This window comes from Marmota monax, unplaced genomic scaffold (genome assembly GCF_021218885.2).
Source record: "Marmota monax isolate L192 unplaced genomic scaffold, Marmota_monax_Labrador192_F-V1.1 WCK01_AAM20220418_F8-fsc00054, whole genome shotgun sequence".
In the NCBI taxonomy this organism is placed as follows: Eukaryota; Metazoa; Chordata; class Mammalia; order Rodentia; family Sciuridae; genus Marmota; species Marmota monax.
In genome coordinates this window covers 476184-497643 of record NW_026692145.1, presented here as the reverse complement: position 1 = coordinate 497643, position 21460 = coordinate 476184, and the positions used below count along the sequence as shown (strand labels likewise).

The window sequence follows — 21460 nt, the reverse complement described above, 5'->3', positions numbered from 1 at the left end:
ATTTAGTTTCTGACAAACTTGTTTGTTTGTGTGTGTGTGTGAGAGAGAGAGAGAGAGATACTAAGGACTGAATTCAAGACCTCACACATGCTAGGTCAGGGAGAGGGAAAGGGAAAAGAAGAAGAGAAAAACATGGCCTGGGGAACATCTGTAATCAGAAAGCTGAGTTCAAAGCCAGCCTCGGCAACTTAGGAAACCACTAAGCAACTCAGCGAGACCCTGTCTCTAAATAAAATATAAAAAAGGGCTGGGGATGTTGCTCACTGGTTCAGTGCCCCTGAGTTCAATCCTGGTACCAAAAAAAAAAAAAAAAGAAAGAAAGAAAGAAAAACATGTCCATTTAAAAATAAGCCTCAGTGGCAGAGCAGCAAGGACCATATTCAAAGCATAAGGTGGGGGCTGGGGTTGTGGCTCAGTGGTAGGTAGAGCCCTTGCCTAGCATGTGTGAGGCACTGGGTTCAATTCTCAGCACCACATAAAAATAAATAAAATAATAAAGGTTCACTGACAACTAAAAAAAAATTTTTAAAAAAGCACAGGTGGACCATTATTACATTCCTGCCTCATTAGCTTCTTGAGTAGCTGGGATTATAGGCATGTGCCATTACTGGTCTATAATCTTAATTTTTTTCCCTAAAAAAAAGGATAAATTAAGCTGGGCGCAGTGGTGCATGCCTGTAATCCCAGTGGCTTGGGAGGTTGAGGCAGGAGGATTATGAGTTGAAAGCCAGCCTCAGGAATGACAAGGCACTAAGTAACTCAGTGAAACCCTGTCTCTAAATAAAAAACAAAACAGGGCTGGGGATTGGCTCAGTGGTTAAGTAGCCCTGGGTTCAATCCTCAGTACCCGCTCCCCACCAAAAAATAAATAAATAAATAAATAAAAGCTAGGGAGTGATACTGGCCAAATTACAGTGTTATATTGTGTACATGTGTGAATGTATAACAATAAATCCCATCATTAGGTATAACTATAATGCATCAATAAAAAATACAGAAAAGTTTATAAAGGAAAAAAAATTAAGAAGGGTGAACTCTGTGTGTGTGTGTGTGTCCCCTCTAAATATAAATCAGCACTGAGTATCAAAAATTGGAATCTGGTAAACTGTTAGTGGCAGAGTAATAGTGATGGGTATTCTCTGTGAAATTCTTTCAGTTTTGCTACATGCTACAAAAGTTCCACAATAAAATATTGGGGAGAAAGTTCACTTACCTGGAAAACCGTCTTGGATTAGGAACAGGACTTGGTGGCAACCCACTGCTACTCACAAACATTTGTAGGGATGGTGAAAAGCATTGCTAGAAAAATATATTTAATATTAAAATATTTCTAGTGTTCCAATCTTCAGAAAGTTCTTTTGAAAATGACAGAAATAATGTCCTCAAAATTACTTAGCTCTCTATGTGTGAAATATACATATATATACATTTTTTTGAAATTGCTATCATAGGTTTTCACTGATTTTCCCCTGAAGTTATTAGATACTTTAAAAGTGAGATGATTTGTATACATATGTTTTAGAGAGTAAACACTGTGTAAAAGATAGCTCATATCTTGTCAATGATCCTACCTTTCCAAATCCTCGGGTGGGTGAAGGTGCTGGAGAAACTGGAGTAAAGTCAATCCTCTTAGGAGAATATAATTTCTCCGACTTGTCAAAATCACTATCACTCTGTAAACATAAAGTATTATCTCCTCATAACAATTCAGGACACCACAGCTCTCATTTACTACTATAATACATTTACATTTTAAGAATAGAAATGTAGGGCCTCCAATATTACTCTGCTGGGAGAACAGAGATTAAAAACAAGAATCAATTTATCAATTTAGACGTAGAAAGGACAGAGGCATATGAAAAAATTAACAAAGCCAATGAACAACACATAAAGTTTTTTGTGTGTGTGTGTGGGGGGGAGAGGGTATCAGGGATTGAACCCAAGGGCATTTAACCACCGAGCCACATCGCCATCCCTTTTTATTTTTTATTTTGAGACAGGGTCTTGCTAGGTTGCTTCCAGCCTTGCTAAGTTGCTGAGCTAGCTTTGAACCTGCTATCTTCCTGTCTTAGCCTCCAGGGCATGCACCACCACACCCAGCAAGATTTTTAAAAAATAAAAAACAAGCAAACATGGGAAAACTTTACCAGACTCAAGCTCTCATCCCATGATTGGCTTATCTGCATTGCAGTTTGCACTTCCCTAAAACAAACAAAGCAAAGCCATTAGTGTTTACAAACAAGACATATCAGAGTAGGCCCTGCTCTTTCAAAGCACTAACCTCTCATGTGCAGTTTCTCTATTCATCATATCCAGGCCTTCTTCCTACAAGGACAAATGTAAAAAAAAAAAAAAATAGAATTTTCATCCACACCGTTCTCTATTTCAAATAAAATCAAAAGACTTCTCTACCTCATTTGACAGAATCACAAGGGAGCAGAATTAACGTTCTAAGCCTGTCAACCATGCCACATGTCTATTTTATCTGCAAACTTGGAAAATTTTTAATCTGTCTCCAACTACCCAGAATTGCATCCTGGCCCATTTTTAAGATTTAAGTCTCTTTTTTATTTTTATTTTTTTGGGGGTGCCGGGGATTAAACCCAGAGGTGCTTAACCACTGAGCCACATCCCCAGCCCTTTTTGAGACAAGGTCTCGCCAAGTTGCTGAGGCTGGCTTTGAACTTGCGATCCTCCTGCCTCAGCCTCCCGAGCCGCTGGGATTACAGACGTGTGCCACCGTGCCCGGCTAATATTTAAGTCTTGAAAATCAAAATCAAAATGTAAAATCCAAAAAACTTCAGATCTGAGCTAGTAAGTAAAATTTACCCTTTTGATTTGAAGCAGTCTGCTACTAGGAATACGATTAGGTGAAGATGACAGCAACTGGAAAGAAAAAGTAAACATTTACTATTTTCTGAATCACAAAGCAGCAGTCTGCTGTCATTATTGGTGTACCAACCTCTTTCTAGATAATTTTTCATATTCTTCTTAGAAATTCAGCTCTAATAAATCCTGAACATTAATGCACTAGAGGCAGTACATTCAGTCTTTAGAAAGTACACCAGGTGTCCAACCTCAAAGCACCATCTGTTGCTAGACAGGCACTGACTTTAGCACTTTTCCCAAATGAGTGTAGAGCTGTATAAATGCAGGGGAAAAACACTCTTGACCATGGAAATATCCATTACCCCCCTTATCTAAAATAAGGAACATATGAAAATGGAAAAAAAACAATGTTATTTTTTATTACCAATGTACACACAGAGAAAAACAGGCTAACAAGCACAGTGTAATAGTTTGTCTATGATTAATGTTCTCAAAAAGACTACAGTAAGATTTTGCTTCTATGACCTAAATCAACGCTGGGATTTAATCAATAATGCTACCACCACAAATCTTACCAAAGAAAAAGCATTGTGGAAATGCAAGGTACACCTTTAAAATAACTGTTGATTTCCCTTAGATCCTCCCCCTTTTAATAACACAAAGCTAAAATGATTTGGGGGCCAAATTATGTTCCTTCAAAATAATCACAATCTGGCCACAAAATATCAGATACAATTCATATCAACAGATCTTAGTTTTAATAGCCATAAGGTAAACAACTGTAATTCATTCCCTAAGAAATGCAAGTGAATCTTTAACACTACAAAACCAAATAAAACAATTATCCTGTTTAAGAGGTCCTATGCCATTAAAACTTTTTTGAATAGGAATGTAGTGATTGGTATAAAATGTTTATTTTAGGAAAAAGCTAATTCAAGTAAAATTTTCAAGTATTATCCACTGAAATATGATTTTTACCTCAAATGATATCCCTTCATTACCATACCTTTCTTTTTTCTCTCCTAGGTTTTGAAAAGAGAAAAACTTCACCAGTGAAATCCTTTTTAAAAGTTCTTTTTTTCCTGTTATGAAAGTAATAAGTATTTACTGATGAGCACTTAATAAGGTCATCTGAACAATGCGAAGCTACTAGGCAAGCAGATAAGGCAGAGAGACTCTAACAGGCAAACGTGGAAGAGCACACACATGTCAGTCAGAGAACCAAAGAAAGCTGACAACCAGACTGTGGCCAGTCAGAAATGCAGATGCTACATCTACATTATAACTTGTTAATTTTAGACAGAACTAGAACAGTGGACCAGAAAGAGAACAGCAAAGCTGTGTCCAGAATCAGAAACAAGAGTAATGTATCAGTTGGAAAATGAAAAGCCAGGAGATTTAAGGAGGTACTGGCTAATGATGCAAAGGAAAGCAAAGAGCTAAGGTGGGATAAGGAATGAACCGCTGGACACTGGCAACTTAAGTGGGCATTGGTGACATTTTCAAGGACAGTTTTTTAACAGAGTTGTGGTAGGAGTATTAAGATTACAAATTGAGAATAAATCAGGAGACAAGGAACTGCAGGCAGCTGAATGTCAATTATGCTTTGAAAAGGAGCCCTGGGAAAGAAAGGAGAGACCTACAAAAAAGAAAACACTTTGTTTTCCCCATATTAGATGTGAGTTGGGAGAAGAAAGTGGGAGGAAAAGACTGATGGCACAAGACAGAGGAGATAATAGTGAAGTGACAGGAGAGTCAGAAAATGTAAGAACCATCAGGGAAAAGCATCCTACGTGATGATAAAGGCATTTTAAGGAGAAGAAAGTTGACATTTATACAAGATACGTGACTGTCTTCTCTGTAAAGTAAGAAGGGTCATCAGTTAGAAGAGAAAGTGGTGAGACAGTACACCAGCAGTCTAAAATCAAACAGATTTAGAATATGGCTTTGGAGAATAGCATGGAGCCAGTGGCACCTCAAACCCCACATATCCCCAAGGAAATTCATCCGCTTCCCCCCAAACTTTCAATTCTTTCAATTTCTCTATTCCTCATTACCATTCCCAGGGTCACGAAAAAAAAAATTCAGTCACTTGGGAGTCCTCCTTCCTGCCCTTATACCCAGTCAGTTAAAATCATTAAGACTCTGCTTTTCCCCACCTCTTTCACCGTCCGTTTCTTTCCATGTCATTCGCCAACATTTCACTCTCTGCAGGTTACTATGGGACACACAGAAGTTCATTAAGATTTACACAGCATCGCCCTTTCAAGGTTGATGCAGTGCTTTAAGAGGCTAACACAGAAGGGTAAAGGAAACCTCCATATGACGCAGACAAGAGATTGCAAAACTCCTCTTTGGATCCTATCTGGAGTTACAGCTGGAAAAAAAATGTACAGAGGGCTGGGGATGTGGCTCAAGGAGTAACACGCTCGCCTGGCATGCGCGGAGCACTGGGTTCGATCCTCAGCACCACATAAAACCGAAAAATAAATATTAAAAAATTCTCTCTCTCTCTCTCTCCCCCCCCATCTTTAAAAAAATGTACAGAGTATACTGTGATATAATGCATACAGTGTAATTGATATCATGATAGTTGAGGATGCCTGTGCACAGGAGATATAAGAATTAAAGTGGGTTCTGAAGGACCAGAAAGCTAGAAAGGAGGGGTAGGATACAGTAGCAAAATGATCAAGCAAAAGCAGTGAATCACCAGAATTTCTTCAGAAAATAAGGTATTTGGGGACAGCCAGAGCAAAGGGTATTTGTCAGTGTGAGAGATGAGCCTAGACCGGAATTGTTAAGAATCTGCACATCTTACAAAAGAGGCAAGCGGGGCAGGGATACAGCTCAGTGGGTAGAGTGCTTGCCTCCCATGCACAAGGCCTTGGGTTCAATCCCCAGCACCACAAAAACAAAACAAAAGAGGCAAGTGAAGTGTACAGAGGCAAATTCATTTTCCCCTTCTTTTCTGTGCTACTCTTATCAGGTGCACAGCTGTATAACATGTAAAAATATTTCTCAAGTAGTCAGTAAAAATACTTAAATTTCCTAATATCCTCAGGGAAGGAGGTGAAGCGAATCAAATCTCTAGATAGCTAACATCTCCCCCTTTAAGTATTTTGAGCCATTTCAGCTGAAAATCTCTCAAAAATGTGTTATATTTCCCCCTTTCTCGGAGTACACCAAATGGAATGACACCGAAAGATTTCTACTCTAATCCCAGCTCTGCCACTTACTATTGTGTGATTTGAGTCTTAACTGTTGCTGCTTTTCATTGGCAAAAGCATCTTTTGCTCTGCCTACTTCAGAGGGGTTGTTGTAAGAATTAAATGCCTGAAAGTACCTTGCAAAGTGTAAAATACCATACAAACATAGGTATTACTGGAATTTAAGAAAAGGCTAATGACCCAGGGATCCTTAAGAACGTCACTATACTGCTTTATACAAGTGAAACCCTCAGGGAGTATCAACAGGCTCTTAGTCCTTCTGCCAAGTCACAAACTTTTATTTTTAATAATTTCTGTTTTTCCTTTTCCTCCCTCACTAGCAGCTATTAGTATACCTTTAACACAAATGTAACTCTTCTGATTTGCTGCTTCTCATATGCTACTGGGTTGGAAGCTTATTATAATTGTGCATAAATTTTAAATGATTCAGAGGTCAGAGAGGCTCTCCTATAAATAAACCGATGAACCTTTGTGAACAGACTGGAAATCTAGTTCAGCCATTTAGATGTCTGTGTGCTTACATCTCAGATGTCTTCCAGAGCACTGAAGCTGATGGAAGAGTGAGCTCTATATGTGAAGTGCTACCATATAAAAACCTTATAATTTCTACTGGACCAACCATCTAATAAGGTGATCTCCAACACAGCAGCTCTGGCCATAGAGAACAATCACAATCAGCATCATCTGACAGATAAGTGTCAGAAACAAACACTTTGTGTAAGTAATTTTTACATCCTAGGACAAATAAAGACCACTATTCTCAGCTATAATTAGAAGTTAATCCGGACTTATCTCACAACTATGATGCAAGCAGTGATAAATAACAATAAATAAATTTTTAAAATACAAAAGTCCACAGCAATTGTACCAAAGCTGAATGGCCAGAGCAAAAGTAGTAAACAAGACAGTTAAAATAAATCTCTAAAACCAATTGTGCACAGCACATAATTTCCAGGAAGAACTATATTTGGAAGTATTGTCTCCAATCCAAATCACTTCCGATACTTACTTTGATACTTACCAAACTGTGACGACTCATAATTGTTGTGCTATTCCTCCGAGTTCTAAATGTGTAAGGCTGAAAAACCTGTGAAAGGTCACTGAAAAGTAAAAATAAAACAATTAATGTCTTCTAGAGAAAGATCTTCCAAATATGTTAGCATCAATTCCGTAGTTCACAGTGAAATATTCAATGGTTCCTCCTTTCTTCCAGAGGATCCTCAGTCCTCCTGGCAGAGCTGCCTGACTGGTGTGCTGGGGATTACAGGTTTGCCAAGATACTGATCTCCTCAGTGGTTGGGGGGCAGCTCTGAGCAATGTGGGGCGGAGCTACAGACTGGTTCATTCCAGCTGCTTCTGGTCAGAGCTATACCCCCAAACAGGTCCCCCCTCGGATGGAAGCAGGTCATCTGTATATCCCAGAGAACCATGAATACCACCATTTTCTGCATGTGCCATTGAGCCTTGTTCTACAAGAGAAGCCATATCAGCACATATCCCATGACCACCCAAAGCAAGTGTCCTACCTCAGAATCAATGTTCAAATAAATGTACCTGCACTATTTTTTTGTTCAGGAGGCCTCTTCTGCCTCACATGCTCTCCTTCCTACCACTATCTGTCAGAATCCTTCCTCTCCTTCCATGCCCACCTCAAACACCATGCCCTCATACAGGCAGGGCACAAGCCTCACATCATTCCACAAACCTAATGCAATCATTACCTCCTGTGAACCCAAAGAACACACTAGGAGATGACATACTTCTTGACACCCACATTACTTTATCTCTTTCCGTCTTCTCTTTTTGAAAGAGGGTCGTTTCTCCAGGCTGGTCTTGAACTGCTGGGCTCATACACCACCATGCCCAATGAAACTTTTTTTTTCCTTTTTGCAATGCAGGGGATCAACCCTGGGCCTTGGGCATGTTAGACAAGCATACTACCACTGGGCTACATCCCCAGCCCTGCATGCACACTAAGCAGATGCTCCATCACTGAGCTATGCCTCCCAGCCCCTACTTTACCTTTCATTAAAGTGTTAGCCAGTCAGGGTAGTGCACACCTGTAATCCCTGTGACCAGGCTGAGGCAGGAGGATCCCAAGGCCAGCTCAAGGCCAGCCAGGGCAACATAGTGAGATCTGTCTAAAATAAATTAAAAAGGGCTGGGGATGTAGTCAGTAGTAGAGTGCTTGCCTAATGTGTGAAGCCCCAGGTTCAATCCCTAGCACCACCAAAAAAAATGTGTTCCCCAATGCTGCAAAAGAAAAGTGTCTTGTGTCTTAAACTTCTTGGTGTAGAGGTGCTTTATTTATTTTAATATAATATCTCTGCAGTTCCTAGCAGAGTGCTGTGCCCACAATGAGTTCAAGAAGGATTTTCAGAACTGGAATGAGCTTCAAAAGACCACTGAGATTGCCTATTTCTACTCTCCTAATTTTTAAGTGAAAAAAAACACGCAAAAAGGTTAAATGACTCATTTGTGAGTGTGGCTAGTTAGTAAAAACTGGGACGAGGCCTGGTCTCCTTACCTTTTCTTTTATCACATCACATGCTACCTTCCAAGTACTTAAATCATTATTCAAAAAACAGTGTGTTTTTTCCTACATATGTCTAAAGGCAGGTCAGTAGGATCCCCCTATTATCTAGCAATTGCTTGATCACCAGAATTTAAAAGACAACCAAAAGAGAAAACAGCTTATTCTTTTTTTAAATTTTTTTAGTTGTTGATGGACCTTTATTTCATTAATTTACATGTGGTGCTGAGAATCGAACCCAGTGCTTCACACATGCTAGGCAAGTGCTTTACCACTGAGCCACAACCCCAGCCGGAAAAACAGTTTATTCTTAAAAGTATAAAATAAGACAAAAAGTCACTCCATCATTCCTTCAGTTTCAAAATTATATTTAATAAAAGAAAAAAGTAAACCTCTTTCCCCCCCCTCAAAATACAGATGTTATAATCAGTTCAATAGACAAGGATTACCCCTTTCTTTGCCCTCACTATGCTTGATTAATGTTTTTGGCTAATTGTATTCCCATTCCATTTTTTGGACCAATGCCATTTTTTGAAAGGATCTCATAAATTGGCTCTCTACCTAAGATGAATTGTCTACTTATAAAAGTGAAATGCAATAGGCTCAGGAGGTGAGCCAACCCAACCTTCACTATCACAAGATTCTACTTTAAAAATAGACCCTCTAGTGCCTTATTAAAAAAAAAAAAATCACACAAGACCCTGCCGCTAAAATTAAAGGATCTAAAGGATCGACTCTTTCCATAATTTTCTTAAACCTCTATTCTCACTAATGTAAGTTACTAGAAACCTTTTTTTTAAAATTCACTGAAATGCATTTCAGGCAGTTTTAGAATTGAAAAAGATTTCAACAAATCCAAATCACTTAATATGACATGAATACACCATTTAATTAGAAGTTATTAGATAAATTGTGATTTATTAAAGCAAACCTCTGTTAATGCCAGGGTTCCTAAACCAAGCTTAGAAATAGCAGCTCTTAAGAGACAGGTGTCAAGTTGCAAGCCTAGTTCCAGGGGTTCAGTCTGACTTTCCCTGGTGTAAATTAGCCAGGACAAGCAACCTTTCAGAAGCTTTCTGTGATTTCTTTTAGAGTGGGGCAACCCCCAGGTGGGGGGTGGCTATTTTTCCTCAAAAGGCCCAGAGTTTGAGGTCAAACTTTCACTCCACCTTGGGACTCCAGTCACTGTAAAGCAAACAAGTCCCCAACCCCTCTGTTTGGACAGCCCAAATGAGCTCAAACTTGCATTTTAGGGAAGGAAGATTGTTTGCATGGGGTCAAGAAGCTTCTTAACCCCATATACCATCCTCCCCAGTTCTGCTCACCTGAGCCCATGGATCAGGGGAGCACTGTTGGATCTCCTCAGGGTGCCCCCATGAGATGTACCAGGCACAAAGTCCAGCTCCATTTTCTCCTGAGCCATGTCGGAGACTTGCAGGTAGGCACAGCGGGCAGTGCTCAGCTCCTGGTGCTTAGCTATGGGCTCCCAAGACTCACTGCAGGACTGAGCTGCTGGGGACTGGCAGCTGGGGGCGGGGGCTAAGGGGCGGAGTCTTGGGGGCGGGGGCTAAGGGCGGAGAAAAGTAGGAGAGGAGGAGGGAAGGAGGATGCTGATGAGGAAGGGAGGCTGGTGGAGAGGGAGGGGAGAAGGATGGAGAGATTGTTGGAGGGTAACAGAATCAAGAAAGAGGATGAGGAAAAAAGAGAGATGAAGGAAAGACAAGGATGGAGGGAGGAAGAAAAGGGATGGAAAGAAGCTAGATGGAAATGCAGGACAGGATAAGAGGAGCAGGGCAGAAGGGGAAAGAGGAGGATGGGGGAGGGAAAAATGGGGGAATGGGAAGATGGGGGAAGGAGGGGGAGGGGGAAGAATGGGGAGCGAGGGAAGGATGAGGGAAGGGAGGAAGGGGGTGGGGGAGGGGATGAGGGAAGGGAGAGGATGACAGGGGGAAGGGTAAGGAAGACAGAGGGCAGGGGGAAGAGCACAGGGACGGGAAATAAGGATGAGGTGTGGGAAACAGGAGAGAGGAAGGGACACAGAGGAAGACGAGAAGGAGGGGGAGGAAACTAGGCAGCGGCGGAACTCATGCTGCTATCTTTCCCGCTGAGGACCACCAGCGGGGCTTGGCTACAGGTGCCGCGGTTGCCCGGGCAGCGGTAACACCGAGGACCTGTCAGTTGGGCAGGGCCTGGAAGGGAGACTTCGGTAGCTCCAGCTCCCCATACTCGGGGACTTGGTCCAGCCCCCCATGCTCCGGACACAGCCCTGGAGGCTCCTCAGCCCTGAGATCGAAGCTTCGCCTGTCCCTGCCCCCCTCCCGCCTCGAGGACTGGTTGGGGGCTCGATCCCTCTGCCGCCGCCGCGGGGCCTCCTCTTCCTCTCTTGGGTTCTAATGGCCCGGGGGGAACCCGATGGGGCCAAGACCAAAATCTACAACCTGCAGTCTCTTCTGCCTCCCACGCTTCGGAAGCAGGAGCCTCAGCGGGGCCAGTTCTTCCGCGTCCGGGAACCCAACGGGTCCTGCGCACGCGCCCGACGGCCTCTCCAATGGGCCCGCGGGCACAGAGCATGCGTGACAGCCCCGCCCCTCGACCCTCCTTTAAAAGGGAGGAGCGTTTCCAGGGGGCCCGGCGTCTTGCTCAATGGCATTGGCCAGGGGACCCTGGCGCCCTATTTCGAAAAGAGCCAATAGTTAGAAGATGCTGGAGCGGCAGCTTTCAGGAGTTTGAACCAATATTCAAGGGAAACTGGGAGACACGAGATTTAGTCCCCAATTTATACACTCCGACCTCTGGGATTCCCGCTCATTTCTTAAATCCCTCAATTTTTTTGGTCTTGTCTGAAGGGGATGATTTATATTTTAGATCATCCATTTGTATGTACATAGAAAAAAATTTTTTTCTTCGCAAAGCATACGAAAATCCTAACAATCATAACTCGAGTGTGTGAGTGCTGGAATTTTTCTTTATTAATTATCAAACACCTATGTAGCACTTACTGTGTGCTAGACAGTTCTGTACTGTAACAGCTGTAGAAATATTTTCTCACTTAATCCTCACCACTAGAGTGGCTCTGGGAGTGAGAAGGCCATTGCATTGTGTTAATCATACATACCTAGAAAATACAGGACATAAAATAGTTATGAAATTAGTTTCAAAATTTAGCAAAAGTAATTTTCCCTGACTCTTCATTTCAGTTGTCCCATATTAACCTTGCCTTCCCAGAGTTGCTTAGGACCTTGCTAAATTGCTGAGCTTTCAGTTTGTGATCCTCAGGCCTTGGCCTGAGCAGCTCCTGGGAATACAGGAGTGTGCTACCATGCTGGGCTGTAAATAGGTTTTTTTTTTTTTTTTTGGCGGGGTGGGGGGGTGTACCAGGGATTGAATTTAGGGGCACTTGACCACTGAGCCACATCACCAGCCCTATTTTGTATTTTATTATTTTTAATTTTTTTAAAAAATATGGACACAATAGCTTTATTTATTTTAATGTGGTACTTAGGATCGAACTGAGCTTCACATGTGTGAGGCAAGCGCTCTACCACTGAGGTAAACCCCAGACCCCTATTTTGTATTTTATTTATAGAGACAGGGTCTCACTGAATTGCTTAGTGCCTTGCTATTGCTGAGGCTAGCTTTGAACTCCTGATCCTCCTGCCTCAGCCTCCTGAGCTACTGAGATTACAGGTGTACACCAGCACACCTGGCTTGTAATAGGGTTGTTTTATGTTGGTTTTTTTTTTAAGTTGTATACAGACAAAATGCCTTTGGGTTTTTTGTTTGTTTGTTTGTTTGTTTGTGGTGCTAGGATCGAACCTAGTGCTTCACACTTGCAAAGAAAGTGCTCTACCACTGAGCCACAGCCTCAGCCCTGTAATAGTTTTTTTTAATGTTTTTTTGTAGTTGTAGATGGACAGAATGCCTTTATTTGTTAATTTTTATGTGGTGCTGAGGATTGAACCCAGTGCTTCATGCATGCCAGGCAAGTACTTTGCCACTGAGCTATAGCCCCAGCCCTATTTTGTTTTTTGTATTTTATTTAGAGATGGGGGTCTCACTGAATTCCTTAGCACCTCACCCACTGCTGAGGCTAACCTCAGCCTCAGGAGCCCCTGGGATTAAAGGACTGTACCACCTTGGACAGCTAACAAAGAATCATTTGTTGACCATATACAATCCCTAACTCCTTAAAGTCAGATAATTTAGTTGAATCCCTAACTTTCAGGAGCTTCCTAGTGTAGGGGAAGCTCAAAAACATATGTGATAGCTTAGTGGTAGAGTGCTTGTCTAGCATGTGTGAGGCACTGGGTTAGACCCTCAGCACCACATATAAATAAATAAACTAAAAAATTAATTAATTTTAAAAATTAATTAATTAAAAAACTAATCCACAACTAAAAAAAAAAAAAAAAGAACATATGAGATGAAGGGTGTTAATTTGGCCATCATTTCCGGGTTTGATTCACATCATGATTGCCTGCCAAATTTATTTTGCATTTCAAATAAATCTTTTGGGAGGTTTGAGGTGTTCTTTTGGCTTGATGTTCAACTTGTATTTGACTTTCTCTTGTGGCAACTCCAGGTTGAAAGGAAACTTTAAAGTTGCCATGACAACTCGTAAAATAAAGAGTTGATTATGACATATTTGTGACATCTTTATAGGTAAGAGACCTTGAACAGGTGGCAGCAGACTGGGACATACAAAAAAAGGAGTAGCCTAAGTTTTAAGATATAGATCTAAGCAAACCAGTGGTCTGTGGGCATGGACTATTGCTATGGAACAAAAAGAGCTGATCAAGAAATACAGCCAGGTTGGTTATAATAATGTGTATAGGTGGAAATGGGGAGGAGTACAAATAACTCCTTTCTTTTTTGGCGGGGTACTGGGGATTAAACTCAGGAGCACTCAACCACTAAGCCACATCCCTAGCCCTATTTTGTATTTTATTTAGAGACAGGGTCTCACTGAATTGCTTAGTGCCTCGTCATTGCTGAGGCTGGCTTTGAACTTGCAATCCTCCTGTCTCAGTCTCCAGAGCTGCTAGGATCACAGGCGTGTGCCACTACGCCCAGCACCAAATAACTCCTTTAAATGTTGTGTTTGTCATTATAACATACAGAATTCTTTCTGGTTCTATACTACTTGTTCCTTTTGATATTACAACCTGTGAATATACTATATGGGTCCTGTCTATATATTCACAGATTTTGGGTTCCTGAGGTATAGCTTTTCTATAATAAGAGATTTTCTCCTTTTTGATAATAGCTGGAAACATATTGCCATCTCAAATGTTTAGTCATTTCATATCTTTTCTAGAAACTTTAGTCTGTCACTTGCTTTTTGTCATTTTATTATACCTATCCTCTTTGTGTAATCGTACTTAAATTTTTTTTAAAGAAAATAATTTTAATAAAGAATATAAGTAATATTGCATGTGGATAAAAAGCTTAGATTATATCAACCTCTTATATTTAGAGATAATAATGGAAAGAGCCATCCATTTTTACATTTACAAATTACAGCAAATTCATTTGTGTCTGAAAGGTGGACTTAAATTTTTAAAAATTAAATTTTGTCTCTTCTTTCAAAATATTTTCATTAAATCATATTATTAACAAACTGAATAGTAAAATAAACAGAAGAACAGAGGTAAGAGCCACTTATTCACAAGTTGCTCCATTTTTTCCTGTTATTCAGTTTGGTTTGGACTTTTTTATTTTTATCCCAAAACTGGGGATTGAACCCATCGGTCTTATGCCTAGGAGGCAGGTACTCTACCAACTAAGCTATATCCCCAGCCCCTCTGTTTTCTCTTTAACCATTGCTTTTTGCCTTCACTCTGAATTTACTCAGCTTTAGCCACCATCTTTTGTAAACTCTCCAAGTACCCTGGAAATTTTAACAGTGGCTTTCTTACCTTGGTAGTAGTCTGGACTCTGCTGCTACCTAATGATGTGCCATTCATCTTTTTGGAATTTTATGACCTGTAAAATAGAAATAGTTTATCTAATTTATAAGATGGCTATGAATGGCAGTTTATTTAAACCTGCATTTATTCATAAAGTAATTTAATAAATATTTATGAAGTGCTTATGAGTACAGAAATAGTGTCCAGGGAAATATTCAGGAACACCTCATCTATCTTTTTATTTAAACAGAAAGTCAGAGGAATCTTGACTTTGTCATTTCGTAGCTATTTCAAGTAGCCCTTCTGGGCTTTGGTTTCCTACTTTGAAAAATGGGCATTGTGCTGGGCTCTGTGGCACTTGCCTGGGAGGCTGAGGCAGGAGGATTGTGAGTTCAAATGGAGCTTCAGCAAAAGTGAGGCGCTAAGCAACTCTGGTCAATGGTTGAGTGCCCCTGAGTTCAACCCCCATACCAAAAATAAAATAAAGAAAGGAAAAACGGGCATTGTGATGGTGCCTACCTCACAGAATTATTGTAAGCATTAAGTATGATCATATATTTAACATGATTAGGACAGCATCAGGCACATAAGTGTCCAATGAATGGTAGCTGTTATTGACCTGTCTTATATCAGGGATGGAGAATCCAAATCATCCTCATGTCTGGGATTTAGGTAATCTAATTGTGCATAATATGATCAAACTTTTAAAATTCCATTCCCAGAATGAAAGAAGAATAAATGATTATCATCTTACATGTCATAACTTGTCATGAATGGTTTCAAGGCAATTGCATTATTTTAAGTTTACTACTGATTACCTGTGCAGGGTTGATGATTGAACCAATTAATATAAGTATGTGAAAACATTTGATAAGATGAAAAGTGCTATACCAATATTATGACTAATTAATAAGTCTGATATCATTAAGTTCATTTTACCTTCTCTGCCACTTCTCTATGTGGTTCCTAAAATGTGTGGTTTTATAATATTCGTGTGAAATTAAGATTTCAGTACTCAATATGGCTAATTAACTGGTGTTAAAATTCAAAAGCAGCAATTCTTTAAAATGGAAAGGCTGATTTGAATGTATTCTGAGATATGTTTTAAGAAAATAAGCCTCACTGCTTTAACTTAAATCTTTGTAAGTTAGCTGAAGTCTTTATTTCTTAGATGACTAATTATGAGAAGTCAAAATTTATCCCATAGAAAAATACACACATTACAATTATGGTAAAAATGAAACCACATTGAAAACTTGATTCTACACAATTGCAGAACCAATCTGCACAATAGGTTCAATGAGGTAATCGTTTTATTGAGACCCTACACACTTCGTTGACTTTCGTTTCAAACTTTAGCTTTTTTAAGATTCCAAAGGTGTAGTGTGTCTGCTGTTACAGGATGGAAAACATAAGGAGTTAGGCTAGCCAAAACAGAAAATTGAGCATTAGACAGGGCAGACTGGAAGGCGCTCCCATGCAAAACACTCCTCCCAATTATCTTTCTTAAGTAAAGATTAAAGAAACCGTGGCGGGATTTGCATAGTAACAGAGGAACATCCATTGCAAATCCTCAGCAGCAAGAGCAGTGGGAACTGGCAGTGGGAACTGGCACTGGGAAAAAGGCGGTTCCTGGATTGCAAATGAGCTCCTGTTAAGGGTGACAAAGACACCTGGAGTGACGTTAATTGCGTATAAGCAAGCGTCATCTGGTCAGATGCAGGGCGCATGCGGGAAGGGGCGGGACTAAATCGACTCCGGAAGGCGGCAAATTGTAGTTTTTGTTTTGGCTGGGAAGGCTTAGCTGAGCTTGTGTCGCCTAACAAAGATAAAGGAGAAGGGATCTCAGCGGTGACTGAGATAAATGCCTCATTTTGTATTATAGACTTGGAGGTGGGAGACCTTTTCTGCGTTAGGGGCCGATGATAGGGGTAAGGAAGTTTGGAGCCAGTTCTGTCAAACTTTGTGCCCACTGGTGTTAGTGAAGTTTGGGCTACAAAGGTGAACACTCCTAATCGTCTAAGAGCTTCCTCCTTTATTTTTTTTTCCCTTTTGCCTCTCTCCTTACATATCATAGGTGGCTTGTCCTTATATGAACGGAAACCAGAAAGCATTGAGAACTTCGAACTAAGCAGTGGTTTCATCCTTGACATGGGCATGGCACAGGAGAAAATGGAAGTAGACTTGGAGCTGCCGCCGAATTCCACCACCTCAGATGGCAATGCCCTAAGAATAGCCAACAGCGTCCCTTTGATCAATGGATTTGGGTGAGCAGGGTTGAGATACTGGAAGAGGCAAGCGGGCATTGGGGAGATGTTGGACAAAAGTGACTTCCTATAGCATTCCCTTCCTTGTATTTATGGAAGTTCTGCAGGTATCTCCCTTGTCTCTGGTGTCTGGAGATCCCACCCTCAGCCTGGTGGAGTAGGGGCAGGTGTGGAATACCCTGACCAGAGGGAGAGTACACGCCCCACCCTGAGGCTGACACACATCTAAACCTAAACATCCTCTGCTGACAATCCACCTGGACTAGAAAGCAGCAATCAGGATGGAGCACCACTTTTTTACAATTTCAGCCCATCTCTTACCCACTCCTTTGAAGAAACAACACCCTCCCCAACCCCTCCCTGATTTCACATCTCCTGTCAGGACTATTTTTTCTTATTCTCAACTGCTCTGTCACCTCTGACCTTCACCTCTTACACACTCTAGATGAAAATGGTTGTCAGGCAAATAAACTTGGACCTTTCTACACCTAGTTTTTATTTGAACATAGAGTTTAGGTACTATAGAAGTTCAGTCTCCTAAATTACACATTTTTAGTGGATAATATTCCCCCAAAGGAGAAGGAAAACTGATTCTAGGGAGGGGTGTGTGTGTGGAAAAGTTTTGTTATTTTTATGTACAAAGCACACATATATGTCTGTGGTGTGAAAATTTGGTGGAAGAGGAGTTATTAGGGGAAAAAATATCTAAAGAGGCTCGTTGGAGGCCAGACAATGAAAAAAAGAATTAGAAACACTGCATTCAATGATAGTTAACTATTTCTTGCACATATCTGAAGGTCTGGCATTACTAAAGGTTCTCGTGCATGCTAGGAAAGTGCTCTGCCACGGAACTTCAGCCCCAGCCCTCAAATACGTTTTTAAATGAGATTTTTTGAGTGAGAACATAACTTACTGGTACAGCATTTGCCTAGAATGTGTGAGGCCCTGGCTTCTATACTTAGCACTGGAAAAAAAGAGAGAGAGAGAAAGAGATCTTGGATCACATATCCCAGTATCATTAGATTTTCTAGATTCTGTAAGTCTGAAAAGTACATTCACGATATGTTATTAGCTTTGCTGCTCACCCCCAAGCCCTGGTACTAGAGATTAAACACAAGGGCACTCTAACTCTGAGCTACATCCCCAGCCCTCCCCACTTTTTTTGGTACTAGGAATTGAACCCAAGGGAACTTAACCACTGAGCCACATCCCCAGCCCTATGTTTTGTATTTTATTTAGAGACAGGGTCTCACTGAGTTGCTTAGCACCTCACTGTTGCTGAGGCTGGCTTTGAACTCACAGTCCTCCTACCTCAGCCTCCTGAGCCACTAGGATTACAGGCATGCACCACCTCTCCCAGCACCTTTATTTATTTTTATGTGGTGCTGAGGATTGAACCCAGTACCTCACACATGCTAGGTGGAGAGCACTCTACCACTAAGCCACACCCCCAGCCTCTGTATTTTATTTTGAGATAGGGTCTCTTTAGGTTGCTTACAGCCTTGCTAAATTGCTGAGTCTGGCTTTGAACTTGCGATCCTCCTGCCTCAGACTCAAGCTGAGCCACTGGGATTACAGGCATGTGGTGCCATGCCTGGCTTCTCAACCCTTTTTATTTTTTATTTTAAGAAAGGGTCTCAGGCTGGGATTGTGGCTCAGCAGTAAAGTGCTCGCCTAGCTTGCGCGGGGCCCTGGGTTTGATCCTCAGCATCACATAAAAACGAATGAAATAAAGGTATTGTGTCCAACTACAACTTAAAAAAATTAATATTACAAAAATTATCTTTAAAAAAAAAAGAAAGGGTCTCACTAAGTTATTGAAGCTGGCAAGGAACTTGCAATCCTCCTGCCTCAGCCTCCCAAGTTGCTGAAATTATAGCCATATACCACCACACTCGGCTGCTCCTCACTTTTTATAGTGTCATACTACTTGATAGTTGTAATATACACAACAAAAACTGAAAGACAAGATCAATCCTCCTTGTTGAACACATGAGACTCCTATCTCTTGAAAATGCCATAGTGACAGAGCCAGTACTATGAACCTGTATCTCCTGGCTCCTAAACTAATGAATTCTGTACTACTAATCAATATCTAAGCTGATTAGCTCTAATGAAATGCAGCTCTCTAGTGATTTGAGGCAGGGGAGAACATATTGTCACAAAATAAAGCTAAAATTGACCAAAAAATAATACATTACCAGCCTGGTGTGGTGGTGCATGCCTGTAATCCCAGTGGCTCAGGAGGCTGAGGCAGGGGGATGTAAGTTCAAAGCCAGCCTCAGCAACTTAGCAAGGCCCTAAGCAACTCAGTGAGACCCTGTCTCCAAATAAAATATTAAAAGGGTGGGTGATGTGTCTCAGTGGTTAAGTGCCTCTGGATTTAATCCTTAGTATCCCCCCAATTAATTTTTTTTTTAAAGTAAAGTCAGTGGCTCTGCATGTTGTATGGAGAACAGGAACTTTTTTTTTTTTTTTTTTGGTACCAGGGATTGAACTCGGGGGCACTCAACCACTGAGCTACAACCCCAGCCCTATTTTGTATTTTATTTAGAGACAGGTCTCACTGAGTTGCTTAGTACCTCGCTGTTGCTGAGACTGGCTTTGAACTCATCATCCTCCTGTCTCAGCCTCCCCAGCCGCTAGGATTTTGTGTGCACCACCACACCCAGCGAGAACAGTAACGTTTTTTAAAAAAATTGTTTGTTTTTTTTTTTTTAGTTGTAGGTGGACACTTCCTATTGTATTATCAAAGGAATTGTTAGGGGACCCACCCTGCTAGTAGAATAGAGCAGTGAGGAGAGTATTGTTCCCCCCTACCTTTTTTTGTGATGCTGAGGATGAACCCAGGGCCTTACATATACATGATAGGCAAGTGCTCTACTATCGAGCTACATCCCTAGCCTAAGAATGTTGGTTTTATTGGAAAGCTTTATGAAAAGAAGCAGGTTGCAAATGATAATGAAGGATATATGCTTGAAGGAACATGTGGATCCAGTTTAATGTATTAAACATTCCAGGGAGAGAATGCATTAGACCCTGTTGCCTAATCCACAGAGTCCTGGAATCTAAGAAAGATCTCAGTTATCCCTTCCTACTTTGTTGTGCAAAGGATTGACAATTTTAAAAATCATTAGAGCACAGTTACAGAGTTGAATTCTCCAGCTTAAGATCCTGATGCATGAAGTAAAATTTGTACAGAAAAGTGAGTATAAATTGTGTATTTATCTAGTGGGAGTTAAAGATATGGAAACTGTAAAGTGGATTAGCTCCAGTGACTCAGAAGTTATAGGAATGATGAATGTCATGCCTGATGTCAGGAACTTGCCCAAATGATCTGAAGGCATATTTTGTGCTATTGTTGCAAGATTAGGGTATAGTCAGAAAAATTATTCTGAACAACAATTTAGAGTAAGATTACACTGAGTCTGAGTTGAAATCATTTTCACTTCTTTGCAATTGCAATATGTATACTGCTTATTTTTCTCATTCCATTACTTAGGCCTCTAATACTTGGTTGTCCTACCCTTTCTAAACTATACTTGGCAGTAAAGCATGTGGTCCATATTTTGCTAAATATTGTTATACCTCTTTTTTTTTGTAGACAGTGGACTTATCAATGCACTTTGAGGGCACAGCTTTTTTAAAATGTTTATTTATTTATTTTTTTAGGTGTAGATGGACACAACACAATGCCTTTATTTTTATGTGGTGCTGAGGATAGAACCCGGGTCCCACCCACGCTAGGGGAGCACTCTACCGCTGAGCCACAATCCCAGCCCTGTTATACCTCTTTCAAGTAATTTTCTAACTGTGCTTGATGTTTCCTGTATGTAAAGACTCTCTCTCTTGCAACAGAATTTGCAGAATTAAATTTCTTAAATGTCAGTTATTTAACACAGTGCAGTTCCCACACTGTTTTGTGATGAACATCTTGTATTAATAAAAATACCAGTGTTAAGGGGTTGGGGTTGTAGCTCAGTGGTTGAGCACTTGCCTTGCATGTGTGAGTCACTGGGTTCAATCCTCAGCACCACATAAATAAATAAATAAATAAAATAAAGATATTGAAAAAAAATACCAGTGTCAAAAGTTTTGAACCTCTTGGTTCTGTATAGTTGGCTGACTTATTACTGGTGTCAATAACTATATTTAAAGATGTTGTGTTTTTTTCCTTTTTTTCTCTGACCCTTATTAAAAGAATTAGAGGTCAGGCTAGGTATAGTGGCACACTCATGTAATCCCAGCAGCTCAGGAAGCTGAGGCAGGAGGATCACGAGTTTAGCCTAAGCAACTTAGCCAGGCTCTAAGCATCTCAGTGAGACCCTGTCTCTGAATAAAAATTTTTTAAAAAAAGGGGCTAGGGATGTGGCTCAGTGGTTGATTGCCCCTGGGTTCAATCCCTAGTACAAAAAAAAAAAAAGAATTACAGGTCAGGCTGGGGTGTAGTTTAGTGGTAGAGTGCTTGCCTAGCTTGTATGAGGCCCTGGGTTTATCCTCAGCACTGCAGAAAAAAAGTTTCAAGCCAGAGCCCAGCGTGGTGGCACACACCTGCAATCCCAGTGGTAGGGGAGGATAAGGCAGGAGGATCGGGAGTTCAAAGGCAGCCTCAGTGAAAAGCAAGGCTCTAAGCAACTCAGTGAGACCCTGTTTCTAAATAAAATACAAAGTAGGAATGGAGATGTGGCTCAGTGG

At 40.9% G+C, this 21460-nt stretch overlaps 2 protein-coding genes and 1 non-coding gene across 26 annotated transcripts in view; 2 read left to right on the top strand and 1 right to left on the bottom strand.

The window, feature by feature from the left end:
• Pabir2 (PABIR family member 2) overlaps window positions 1-11119 on the bottom strand; it is a 43266-nt gene extending 32147 nt beyond the window's left edge. For 8 of the 20 annotated variants that reach the window (XM_046467716.2, XM_046467747.2, XM_046467690.2 and 5 more), the window contains exons 1-7: window positions 9915-11119; window positions 7066-7156; window positions 2830-2886; window positions 2282-2325; window positions 2148-2202; window positions 1572-1673; window positions 1214-1299 (exon numbers count right to left, since the gene is read on the bottom strand). In XM_046467716.2, coding sequence (XP_046323672.1) covers window positions 1214-1299; window positions 1572-1673; window positions 2148-2202; window positions 2282-2325; window positions 2830-2886; window positions 7066-7156; window positions 9915-10012 — 533 coding nt within the window. In that variant the 5' untranslated portion in view covers window positions 10013-11119. The other 12 variants (XM_046467699.2, XM_046467751.2, XM_046467756.2 and 9 more) reach the window with 4 other exon arrangements.
• LOC124075317 (small nucleolar RNA SNORA26) lies at window positions 5087-5208 on the top strand. The gene has a single exon (XR_006846001.1). It is a non-coding gene; the product is annotated as a small nucleolar RNA SNORA26 (small nucleolar RNA).
• Window positions 11120-16266: 5147 nt separating the features above from the next.
• LOC124110138 (P2R1A-PPP2R2A-interacting phosphatase regulator 1) overlaps window positions 16267-21460 on the top strand; it is a 73727-nt gene continuing 68533 nt past the window's right edge. For all 5 annotated transcript variants that reach the window (XR_009224386.1, XR_009224384.1, XM_046469265.2 and 2 more), the window contains exons 1-2: window positions 16267-16429; window positions 16576-16765. Coding sequence is in view for 3 of the 5 variants with exons in the window: in XM_046469265.2 (XP_046325221.1) it covers window positions 16650-16765 (116 nt within the window). In the remaining 2 variants the exon portion in view is untranslated. The remainder of the gene's footprint in view (window positions 16430-16575; window positions 16766-21460) is intronic.